Source organism: Chanodichthys erythropterus, chromosome 8 (assembly GCF_024489055.1).
Source record: "Chanodichthys erythropterus isolate Z2021 chromosome 8, ASM2448905v1, whole genome shotgun sequence".
Lineage (NCBI taxonomy): Eukaryota > Metazoa > Chordata > Actinopteri > Cypriniformes > Xenocyprididae > Chanodichthys > Chanodichthys erythropterus.
The window spans coordinates 39,838,965-39,852,017 of record NC_090228.1 but is presented as its reverse complement, the minus strand read 5'-3'; the positions used below and the strand labels follow the sequence as shown (position 1 = coordinate 39,852,017).

At 42.1% G+C, this 13,053-nt stretch overlaps 1 protein-coding gene across 1 annotated transcript; it reads right to left on the bottom strand.

The window, feature by feature from the left end:
• Positions 1 to 3,134: 3,134 nt before the first annotated feature.
• On the bottom strand, positions 3,135 to 10,748 carry LOC137024924 (tripartite motif-containing protein 16-like). Its single transcript, XM_067392878.1, has 6 exons — positions 10,133 to 10,748; positions 8,928 to 9,023; positions 8,608 to 8,841; positions 7,601 to 7,760; positions 7,400 to 7,447; positions 3,135 to 3,655 (listed from the first exon to the last, which is right to left on the bottom strand). The coding sequence occupies exons 1-6, from the start codon at positions 10,709 to 10,711 to the stop codon at positions 3,135 to 3,137; spliced, it is 1,638 nt and encodes a 545-aa protein (XP_067248979.1). The 5' UTR covers positions 10,712 to 10,748.
• Between the last annotated feature and the right edge of the window lie 2,305 nt (positions 10,749 to 13,053).

Here is a 13,053-nt window from a genome sequence, read left to right as displayed (position 1 = left end):
AAGTATAGTGAATTGATGCTGAGCCCCTTCTAACCAGTGCCACCACTCCTCCAACGCCGCCTTCATGGCGAGTAACTCACGGTCCCCTACGTCGTAGTTACGTCCAGCAGCAGACAGTTTGCGAGAGTAAAAGGCGCATGGATACATTTTTTCAGGGTCACCCTGGCGTTGTGACAGGATCGCACCAATGCCGGTGTTGGATGCGTCGACTTCGACTATGAAGGGAAGTTCTGGGTTAGGATGGCGGAGAATGGGCGCTGTTGTAAATCGCTCCTTCAGCTCACAGAATGCTTGATTGGCTGCCGGTGTCCAGCTTAAGCGGGAAGAGGTGCGTTTGGTCATGGTTGTGAGGGGCGCCGCCACACTACTGAAGTTTCTGATGAATCACCGATAGAAGTTAGCGAAGCCCAGGAAGCGTTGTAACTCTTTTAATGTACGGGGTTTGGGCCACTCAAGCACAGCTCTCACCTTGCCGTCATCCATAGCCACTCCATCTCGACTAATGACATACCCGAGGAAGGATGTGGAAGTTCGGTGAAATTCGCATTTCTCATCCTTAGCATACAACTGGTGTTGGATGAGTCGTTGGAGAACCGCCCTGACGTGTTGGACGTGCTCAGTGAAGGAGTTAGAGTATATTAAAATGTCATCGATGTACACTATGACCCAGCGGTTCAGCATATCCCAGAAAACGTCGTTGATGTAGGACTGAAATACTGCTGGACTGTTGGACAGGCCGAACGGCATCACAAGGGTCTCATAGTGGCCGGAGGTGGTTGAGAAGGCAGTCTTCCATTTGCCCCCCTCGCGGATGCGTATGAGATTGTAGGTGCAGCGGAGGTCGAGTTTGGTGAAAAATGCAGCTTTTCTTAACTGTTCCAGGGCGGCAGGTACCAGAGGCAAGGGGTAACGGAACTTAACTGTGATATCATTCAGAGTCCGGTAATCAATGCAGGGTCTTAGTCCTCCATCTTTCTTTTTTACGAAAAAGAAACCAGCAGAAGCGGGTGAAGTTGACGGCAGGATGAAGCCCTTGCCTAGTTCCTCTTCGATATAGGCCTTCATCGAGGCTGTCTCAGGCTGTGACAAGGGGAATATCCTGCCCTTGGGGGGCGTAGTTCCAGGTAATAAGTCAATAGCACAGTCGCTGGAGCGATGTGGGGGTAATTCAGTGGCTTTTCTTTTACTAAAAGCGATGGCCAGATCGGCGTATTCAATGGGGATGTTGGGGTTTTCAGACTCACCCTCAGTAAATTCTACAGTTCGGATGGGCATGGGAATTATGGGCAGAAGACAGTGTTCATGGCAGTGGTCGTCCCAGTGCAGAATCTCTCCCTCTTTCCAGGATACGTAAGGATTGTGGGTGCGAAGCCAATGGATGATATAGAAATGAATTACTTCTCGATGAAGTGCTCCGACTTGAAGTGTGAGTTCCTGAGTGATGTGAGCCACTTTGCCACCGCCAATGGGTTTTCCGTCTAGCGCCTCCACTGTTAATGAAGAATGGTACTTGGTTAGCTTTATGTGATGGTCTTGGGCAAAAGAGTCTGACATGAAGTTCCCCGCGGCCCCTGCGTCCAGTAGAGCATGAGTGGAAATAACTTGATTGTTGAGGGTGACTTGAATGGGAATTTTCAGAGAATTGGGTGGATAATTGTAGTGAAGGGAGGAACTCACCGATCTGGAGCCTGAGGTACTAGGGCGGACGGGACAGTTGCTCTTAAAATGTCCAGCCTGACCACAGTAAAGACACAGGTGTAGCTGTTGTTGGCGTTCTCTCTCTTCGGGTTGTACTGGAGTGTAACCCAGCTGCATGAGTTCAGAACTGGAACTGGCAGTCGTAACACTTTGGCTGGTGCGGCGAGAACGGAGCAAATTGTCGATGTGGATAGCCAGCTCTATGAAGGAACTCAACGAATGACCCTCGTCATGGCAAGCGAGCTCAGCCTGCAACTCCAGGGAAAGACCCCGACGAAAGAGCAGTTTTAAGGTATCCTCTACCCAGGTGGTTTGGGCTGCGAGCGTGCAAAACTGAAGTGCATATTCCACAGCCGTAGATTTGCCTTGACTCAAGGAAAGTAACTGTTCTCCTGGATTCTGACCTCCAGCTGAGTGTTCGAACACCTCTCTGAATCGTTGCAAGAACTCCATGAACGTGGTGAACGCGGCACCATCCTCTCTCCACACGGCCGTGGCCCAGTCTAGCGCTTTGTCTTTAAGCAGGGAGCAGACAAAAGAAATACGGCTGGAGTCTGTGGGGTACAGAGAAGGCTGTTGGTTAACGTACAAAGAGCACTGCAAAAGGAACCCCTTACATTTCGCAGGCGTGCCATCAAACTTTTCAGGAAGAGCTAGTCGTGGATTCACAGCAGGTGGGTTGAGCGGTGGCGTGGGGACTGGTGCCGCGGCCTGCGGCGTGGTAGCCTCGGTGGGAGTGAGGTGCAGGCCCTGTAGAGTTTTCACCAGCTCTTCAGTCAATGAGGGGAGTCGTGATAGCTGATGGTGATGCATAGCGAGTTGACTGGCTTGTGCAGACAATTCAGTGGAAATCTGTGCAAAAGCTGCTGGATCACTGAGCGGCGAAGTCTTCTGTAATGAAGGGTCAGTGGAGAGTGGATCCATTCGCAGTCTTTATTAAAACACAGTATAAACAACAGGGCTGAGACAATACCGTAGTCGGGGACAGGCAAGGGTCAGGGCTGGCAGCAAGAATCACAAACGGGTCACAGGCAACGGTCGAGACAGGCGGCTAACAATCACAGATCAGAGTCCAGGCAGAGTTCGAGGTAGGCGGCAGAAGTTCACGAGAGATAAACAGTCCAGGTAACAATGGGTAAGCAGTCCACAGAAATAACGCTCAGAAACGATCACCTTAGCATATCAAGACTTCACGATGTAATGCAGTGTGTGAAGGCCTTAAATAGTGTGTGTGTGATGCGGTGCAGGTGCATGTGTAATCAGTCCCAGGAATGATGGCCTATGGGAAATGTAGTCCGAATGTGAAACAGTCAATATTCCGGTGAGGGCTCCCCCCAGTGGTCCGGAGGATGGGCCGAGGGAGCCTCATTCATGACAGATTCATCATGAGCTCAAAGCATTATGGGTAGAATCTCTCTACAGTCAATTCTGATTCATCAACACAGTTTCACTGATCCAGAACCAACAGCAAACCCAGGATAGAGCGGTTGAGTGAATGTGGTCTGGACTGTGTGGATGAGGCTCATTGTGTCTCCAGAGACGCTGTAGAAGGACAGAGTTCCTGCACTGTGATCCACATACACTCCTATTCTCCTGCTGGTGGACTTTACAGGGAGATCAGTCCGTATCTTATTGTGTTTGAATGAGTATCTGGAGGAAGAGCAGAGCAAACTCCAGGACTGATTATTATATCCAAACCCACACTCTTTACCCGATCCCTTCCTGCTGATGCTCTTATATGACACTGATATACGCACACGTCCACTCCACTCAATCTCCCAGTAACAGCGTCCACACACACTCTCTCTACACAACACTTGAAGATATCCTTCAAATCTGTCTGGATGATCAGGATACGGCTGAAACTCTGGAAAAGTGTCAGTAATCACTCTGTTGCTCTCAGACAGAAGCAGGTATTTATTCACTGTGTTCGAATCCAGAGTGAACTGATGGGAATCTGATGAAGATAAAACACATCAGAATCAGGAATTATCAATCTTTCTGATATCCTGTGCAAATCATCATTATCATCATCCAACATTTTCTAAATGCCTTCCCTAAGTATTAATGTTGGTTATTATTCTGTGTTTATTATAATTTAAAAGTCTGTTGTTGTTATTATATTTACACCATTCAAATGTTTGAGGTCAGTTTGATTCTTTTTTAAAAGAATCTGATACTTTAATTCAGCAAGCATCTATGTATTAAGTTGATTCTACAATGAGTGTAACTAGATAAAAAAAAACTAGAAAAATGTTTGTAGACAAACTTTAAGTTGGCTTAAAAACACCTAGCCAGAAAGTTTGAAACAGTTTTAAAAGCTTGAATTTTGAAAGTTTTCAGTTTGAAATAGTTTGTTTTAAATAGATAGATAGATAGATAGATAGATAGATAGATAGATAGATAGATAGATAGATAGATAGATATGTAGATGCTAGAATTTTCTGGATGGTTGGTAGGGTACTCAGGAGAATGCTAGTTTGTTGTTATGCGATTGCTAGGATACTCCGAGTGGTTCCTAAGGTGTTACTATGCAGTTGCTAGGGCATTCTGGGTGGTTGCTAAGCTGTTGCTTTGTGGTTGCTATGCGGTTGCTAGGGTGTTGGTGTGTGTTTGCTAGTACATACCATCACAGTGCTAGCATGTTTTAAAGGGGTCATATCATGAATATCAGACTTCCCATGTTTAATTGCTATATTATCTGATCCCGGTGCATCTACCAAACTAGAAAACGTGAAAATGGATAACTCAGTAACCGTTACTTTAGCGAGCTCTTAACACATTATAGTCCTTCACATCTATTGCCATCTCAAAACTCTGGCCAGTTGATAATGCCTAGAAAATCAAAATCAACCACAGACAGTAGATCCTTTTCCTTTTTAGCACCTAAACTTTGGAACAGTCTTCCTAGCATTGTTTGGGAAACAGACACACTATGTCAGTTTAAATCTAAATCTAGACTAAAAACACATCTCTTTAACCTGGCTTACACATAACACATAATCTTATATAATTTAAACCATGTAAATTGGTTTGATGTAATAGGTAACACCTGATGGATCCCCTGCACCAGATCTCTCGGGCCGCCAGAGGGAGCCCTCACTCGAGTACTAGTTTCATTCGGACTACATTTCCCATCCACCCACATACCTGGGACTGATCATGCCTGCACCTGCCGCCAATCTCCTCATTATCGCACACTATATAACACGCACACACACACAGTTCTGGACTCTTTATTCTGGACTGTGATTCTTGCTACCTGCCTACTTACCTGCCTGTTACTGTTTATTCCTGTCTGCCATGACCCTCTGCCTGTTTCACTGGTTTATGATTGCTGTACTGCCCTTGTTGTTGTATAAACTGCAAATGGATCAATACTCTTCTGAGAAGTTACACTCTGCAAGTATATGAAAAAATTAGCCCTTCAGATTTCACTCCCCTTGTAATGTAGGAAGAGGATCTTATAATATTACCGCCCCTTAATCTGCATGTTGGTGTACCAGTAACTGGTCCTGGAGTGTTTCTTACTGTATTCACGGAAACCAGAGCCATGTCATTATTTTTATTTTTAACCCGAAAACAATTGCAGTCTGTATAATTAATAAACGCATCTTCATTCATGTTGAGTCTCTCCAACAGTGTGTAGCTTTAGCCACGTTAGCCGTGCAGCACACTATCAAACTCATTCAGAATCTAATGTTAGCAAACATCCACAAAATAGAGAGCATGAGCTCATTTGCATTTGAATTTATACAGAAGAGTTTTCAGTTTGTTTTTTTCTTGAAACATTTTTACTACTGTGATTTTTACCTCTAAATCTTGGATGAATGTTTTTAATTGGCTTTCAGTAAAAAATAATCACATGTATCCTTTAGTATTATAAGATATCCTGTTTTTGAAGAATATGTCCCAATATCCCCAGTTCAAAATAACTTGCATTTCTATTTTTCGTTTTATATTTCTATTTCAATCTTTCCGTTCTTTGAAAATTCTGGATAAAAACACCTCCACACATTCCTCATTTTTATTTTACATTTTAAAATATATTGAAATAGAAAATAGTTATTTAAAATCATGGGGATATTTCACAATATTACAGTTTTTTTTAATCAAATAAATGCAGTTAATGGGTCTCATTCATGAAACATTCGTAAATATACGAGTAAATATGTGAGTGATTTGCGCGTAAAGAGACCTTCCCGAAAACTCTTCTCCTGATTCACAAATACTTCGTAAACGTCAGAAGTGATAGTGAAGTGTGTGTGTGTGTGTGTGTGTGTGTGTGTGTGTGTGTGTGTGTGTGTGTGTGTGTGTGTGTGTGTGTGTGTGTGTGTGTGTGTGTGTGTGTGTGTGTGTGTGTGTGCTTTTGTTTATATTACATTGTGGGGACCAAATGTCCCCATGATGTAATATAAACCTGAGTTCACCTACATCGTGGGGACCAGCCAGCGGTCCCCACAATGTAAATGGGTTTATAAATCATATAGAATGAGTTTTTGTGAAAAAGTAAAAGTTTGCACAGTTTCCTGTGAGGGTTAGGTTTAGGGGTAGGGGCAGGGTAGGGGGATAGAATGTACAGTTTGTTCAGTGTAAAATGCATTGAAGTCTATGGAAAGTCCCCACAATTCACAAAAACAAACGTGTGTGTGTGTGTGTGTGTGTGTGTGTGTGTGTGTGTGTGTGTGTGTGTGTGTGTGTGTGTGTGTGTGTGTGTGTGTGTGTGTGTGTGTGTGTGTGTGTGTGTGTGTGTTAGTTAGTTAGTTAGTGAATGAATTCCAATCAGTCGTAAATGGGACGCGCGTGCACGCTCATTCTCAATTACCATAAATCCCGCCCATTAAATCCGACTGACAACTACATGGGCATCATATTATGACACCAAACGAAGGATTTTGTCCATTTTAGGAAACAATTTCCATAACAAATAAGGGGGCCATTAGTTTGCCCAACCGTATTGAAATCTATCCATTATTTGATTAAAGTGCTCCGTTTGCAGATGCTATTCATTTTATACCTAATCTTAAAAAAAAAAAAAAAAAAAAAAACCTTCTTATTCCTATCCTTTCACTTCCTCTAATCCCTCTCTATTGTAGCTTAGGATAATCTGAGCACTGCCTATAACTTGTATTATGAGCACTTCTTGTCTATTTGCCTCGTCATGACGACTCGCTTGTTGTATTCCTCACTTGTAAGTCGCTTTGGATAAAAGCGTCTGCCAAATGAATAAATGTAAATGTAAATGTATTACTGGCTCTCACAATAAAAGTAAAAAGAAAAAACGTATGTAATTACTATATATAATATTTTTTCAAAATGCTGTGTAAATATGTACCTTATTAAGGTGAATTAAAATGCAGCCTTATTAATGAGCAAAACGTTCGGATGTTAAACGCACTATTTACGCGTGGCTGGGAGCAGGTGTAGATTTCTTTCGTACCAACTAACATTTGGAAAATACGAACATTTTAATGAATCCGAAAATTTACGCCAGAACCACTTTACACACGATTTACACAAAAATTCGTTCTGCTCGTGTTTCATGAATGAGACCCAATGTTCGATATATCAGCAGTTTACCAGATATCCTGTGAAAATCATCATTTACATGATCAATTTCTGTCATGTTTTCTTTCTCCTTCTACAGGAAGAACATGAACACACTCAGTGAGTTTCTCTGCTTGTTTTCTTAGTGACTTACATTGTAGGAAGTCGTTCCTGGTTCTGGGAACAATGTTGGTGAAAGTGACTGTGGAAATCAACAGACATGAAGAGTGTGATTATCATGTCAAGAGAAAATGATCCCTGCATCCATTCCTAAGACACTTCTAATATGATCTTCTACATGATATGAGATGATGGAGGATAATTTCTGAGAGCAGATGAATCTCCAGGACTTTACCTCTGTCAGAGATCTTCTTCAGCTCCTCTTTGCAGAAATCCTCCAGTTTGTCTCTCAGCTGACGGACAGATTCTCTCACTCCATCAAAAGAGGAGAGAGAACTGAAGGGATCATCATTTACGTCTGTAGATTCAGGAGGAGCTGAGAGAGACTGGAAACTCTACAGAAAACAGAAATCAAAGCTCATCACCTCCACACTTCAGCCAATAACCTGCACTACTGTCAGATTTGAGCAGCTCTTGTTGATCTTTATTAACTCTCCTCAATCCAGCACTTTCACGGCATCAGCTTCATTCTTCTCATGTTCATTATATCATGTTAGAGCTATTAGTTCTAGTGTTTGACACTTACATTATATGTGAACTTTCTAGGAAAACACTTGATGATCAAACATCTGCCAATAACATAAATGAAACAGATCAAGAGCATTAATGGAGTCACATGACAGGGTTGAGTAGATTTGATCAGGAAAAGCAGTTCAAAATCAACGAGTAGATTGATTATTATTTATAACTTTTGAGCAGTTAGTGGCTCTGAAATTCACAAGGACTCTTAGGACACGATCCCAAGCTCAGGTTTTGTGGTTTAAATACACTGAAGCATCACTAATATACAGCCTTACTTCCTGTTTGAGGACTTCACTGTCAAATTGATTAATGTGTTACTGAAAATTATTATAAAAGGTAGGATACCATCAAGTTAATGGATTTCACATTGTTGTAAAATTGTTTAAATATTAGTAAAGTTTTCATCTGTTGATGTCTGTAATCTCAATATATCTTTCAGGAAAAAATTTTTTGTAAATGTTTTTTGTTTTCTGTAATGCATTTGTAAGTGTGTCTCTCTCAAAAGAAGAAGATCAGATGAGAGTCTGACTGATGATTATATAATAACCGAACACACAGATCAACACTTCAGTCAACGGCTCCTTCTGCTCTCATGAAATGTTTCTCTGTGAGTCTCTTGCTCAAGTCCACTATGATCCTGTTCTTCTAGATCTCTGTTACCTGCAGGAAATGGATGTGATCCTGTGTGTGTGAAAGCTGCTCCAGCTCAGCGTCTCTCCTCCTCAGATCATTGATCTCCTGCTCCAGTCGCTCCAGTCGTCCTTCAGCTCGACTCACTGCAGTCTTTTCCTGATCTCTGATCCGCTGTGTGGCCTCAGAGCGGCTTCTCTCAATGGAGCGGATGAGCTCAGTGAAGATCCTCTCACTGTCCTCCACTGCTGTCTGTGCAGAGCGCTGTTAGGACACACATCACAATCACACAGTGGCTTCAGTGAGTCCTGACTGAGACTTCTCAAACTTCTCTTCTTCTCCAGACTCACCTTATGAGACTCCACAGCCTCTCTCAACTGCTGAAGATCTTTCTCTCTCTGCTGGATCCTCTGCTGGAACAACTTCTGCGTCTCCTTCAGCTGGTGCTAAAGGACAAACCGATAACAGGAGAAACATCACATAAATCTGGCTCTGCATCAGCCAACCAGGGCTCTTAGGTCAACAAATCAGCTTTTGCTGGAAGTCCCAAGGTTACGATACAAACACTGGGGTGACCGGCCTTTTTCTGTTGCTGGGCCCAGACTCTGGAATAAGCTTCCTGCAGATATGAGCGCTATCACTGACCTGGGCCTTTTTAAAGCTAAGCTCAAAACGTATTTATTTAGACTGGCTTTTAATATCTAGCAGTTTTTGTGGCATTTTTGTGTATTTTATGTATTTTCTTGTTGGTTTTTAATTTTTGTTTACATTGTTTTGTTTTTATTGGAAAGCACTTTGGTTCACCTTGAGTGTTGTAAAGGGCTGTATAAATAAATGTTGATTGATTGATTGATAAATCAACAAACACAAATGAAGATATTAATTTTTCAAAGATATTCTCCTGTTTCTAGACCTGTTTTGAAATCAAATATGGACACATAAATAACATCATACTTCACTGACTCATGCATGTCACGTGACTAAACATGCCACCATATTTTTTATGGCTTCTGCAGCATTCCAGTTCATTTTTTTATGCCCTTCCCTCGCTAACTTCCCTCAGTCTCCTTGACTCAGATGTACGTCATTGCTTACAATGTACAAATGGCCACTACTGGCAGAACCTTTGCAGTGGGCTGAATTGGAACATCCTTGATCTCTTGGAATACGCTATGCAGTTGATTTATTTATTTTTCCCACAGAAAATTGTTTAATGCAGCATTCTATATTCATACAGGTGTGTTTGAGTGTTTTAAATATTTAAATAATAATAATAATATAGAGTTGTTTGTTTGTGGTGGGTAACTTAAATGTGATATGCAGTGACGTCACAATCGTGTTGCATTGTGGTATATGGAGCTGCCTTAAGTGTTCATATGAAGTAGACTCGCAACCTCTGTCAAAATTGAGGGAGTGAGGGTCTGTACATATAAACTTCCCTCGTTCACTTCACGAAGTGTAATGCATTTCAAAAAATATTTTTGGGTGAACCACTGGTTTAAAGGGGTCCTGTTATGCTTGTAAATGATCATAATGGGACTCTTTAAGTTCATACCTGTTTCTCTGTCGTCTGTGCTGCAGCTGATACAGTGTCGTGGTTTTTATGTTCATCTATCGTACACAACACACATATACACTTCTGATCAGTGCGGCAGAAAACCTCAAGGATCTTGTTGTGTTTCGGGCAGATCATCTCCTGCAGTTGTCCAGTGGCTTCAGTCAGATTGTGTCTCTTTCCTTTAAACAAACTCTCATGTTGTTCAAGGTGATTCTGACAGTAAGAGTTCAGACACAGCAGACAGGACTTGACGGCTTTGTGTTTTCTTCCAGTACAGACGTCACACTGCACATCTCCAGCTCCAGCGTAACAGTCAGCAGGAAGTTTAATCTTCTTCAGTTTCTCCACCATTTCAGCCAGAATGGTGTTTTTAGCTAAAGCAGGTCTTGGACTGAAGGTCTGTCTGCACTGAGGGCAGCTGTAGACTCTCTTCTGATCCTCCTGATCCCAGCAGCCTGTAATACAGATCTTACAGTAACTGTGTCCACAGGGAATGGCCACTGGATCCTTCAGGAGATCCAGACAAACTGGACACATGAACTCATTCTGATCCACTGAAATTCTGGCTTCTGCCATTTTACTGCATGAAGAGAGAGACACAAACACACAACAGCTCAACTACACTTCAGTTTCTCTTTCCCTGAACTCATGTGATTCCAGTTTCCTGCTTCTTTTTGAGTGACGTGTAGCAAACTTTCTCTGCAAGTCTAAAGGTCACAGATAATAAAACATCCACTAGATGTCAGCCTCAAACAGACACTCAGAACAGCCTCGAACAGAAGCAGAAAACACAGTTAAAAACCACAGCAATACTGCATCCTAATGGCAGCTTGGTACTGCAAAAATTATGCAACAAGGTTATTTTCAGCTGTACAGCAGCTCTAGAAGAAAATAATGTCACTGTCCAGCATTAAGTTCATTGTTAATTCATTAATTTAGTTCATTTATCTATACTGAAAACAAGACAAAAATACTAAGAAAAACTTTTTGTGTGTGTGTGAATGCACACATATTCACAAATTGAAAACTTAAACTGAACAGGAAGTTCATGTGTTAAAAAAATAAAAAGGGTTAATTCTGCTCTGATCATCATTTGTGCTTAGACGGAGAGGACTAGTGTTTCTCTAATATTATTTCTTGAGATTCAAAGACTAAGAAGAGCCACAGAGTGGAGTAACTGAGTCAGTAACCATTTTGACAGTTTACTATCCGCTTGTTAAGTCGTGACGTAAGGAACGCCGTTCCTCGACTTGTCTCACTGAGAATGCCATCATCGGACCTTTATGAGCGCTATTTATTCATATTAAACATAAACCATTTTAAAGTTAAACATTTTAAATACTTACAGTCTACACAACAGTCTCCGTGCTCACAGCATCACAGACTTTAATATTTTAACGATTTATAAAAGATAAATCACTGTCTGGCCGTCTGGAATTTTGGTATGGAGATAAAGGTTATTATTATAATTTTTTGTAGTATTACACCACATCATGTGTGTATATTAGAACCATTTGTTGTTTTCTTGTGGTATGAGATAAATCGTTTGGACCCGGAAGCGCTGCCGTGTGACGTCAGACTTAACAACTGTATAAAACATCTCTGGTTATGACTGTAACCGTAGTTCCCTGAGAAGAAAAAGGAGACACTGCATCAATGACACTTTGGGAACACCTCTGCATGATGCGTCTAAAGCACGTGTGTCAACTAATCCAATGACGAGACGGAACGTCACGGGCCAGTAACATCATGACCAAGAAAGCTTAAAAACACATCCAGAGTGATAGCCGTTAGCTTCAATTAGCCGAAGCAAGTCGATCACAGCGATGAAGGAAGTATGGCAAGGTGACACAGCGACTCGTTCCCTTCTCAGGGAATGACCAAGTTCTGTCTTGAAACTCTTGACGATGCAGGCTGCTGGGTCTTTAACTCATTTGGTAGTGATCTCATCATTATCTACACAACACAGCTGATTGGTTGCTGTTGCATTAGCTGCCAATGAGCTTGCGGCTCAAACATTCAAATATTTGGCATTGTTTGCTGTTAGCAGTCTGCAGCGCGTGAACCCTCCTCCTCCCCAGCTCCACCTGTGTAGATCTGCCATGGGGGTTAATTCATGTATGTTACATGTGCAGCATCAGCATGTCTCACATGCTGCATATAGGGCAGTCGTGGCCTAATGGATAGAGAGTCGGATTTGTAACCCAAAGGTCATGGGTTCGAGTCTCAGGTCCGGCAGGGATTGTCGGTGAGGGGAGTGAATGTCCAGCGCTCTCCCCATCCTCAATACCACGACTGAGGTGAGACCCTTGAGCAAGGCACCGTACTCCCAAGGTGCTCCCCAGGCACCACAGCAATGGCTGCCCACTGCTCCGGGTGTGTGTTCATGGTGTGTGTGTTCACTGCTGTGTGTGTGCACTTGGATGGGTTAAATGCAGAGCACAAATTCCGAGTATGGGTCACCATACTTGGCCACATGTCACTTCACTTCACTTCACTTCACTCACAGACAGTGTCTGTGAATGTACTGGCATTAGCAAGTCCTGGTACTTGCTCTGCAGCAACAGCGTAGCAGATCTATTCCACCAACACCAAATATATTAACATCCTCAGATCCATTACCATGCCAATCTCAGTTATCATACCAATATTCCAAGAGTTATCATGACAGAACTCCTAAATATTTAATATTATTAATTTTCCACTTTATATTTCCACAGTTATATTTATTACGTATGATCCACTAGGGTGAATAATTAAAAGAGAGGGTCTGAGTTTGTCTAAATTTAATCTGTATCCTGAGTACCACCTAAAATGTACAAGCCATGAAATAAGTCTGGAGTCTGGGTCGGAGATTGTCATAAGAATATCATCCGCAAATATACATATTTTGAGTTCATTTTCTTTAAATTGAAATC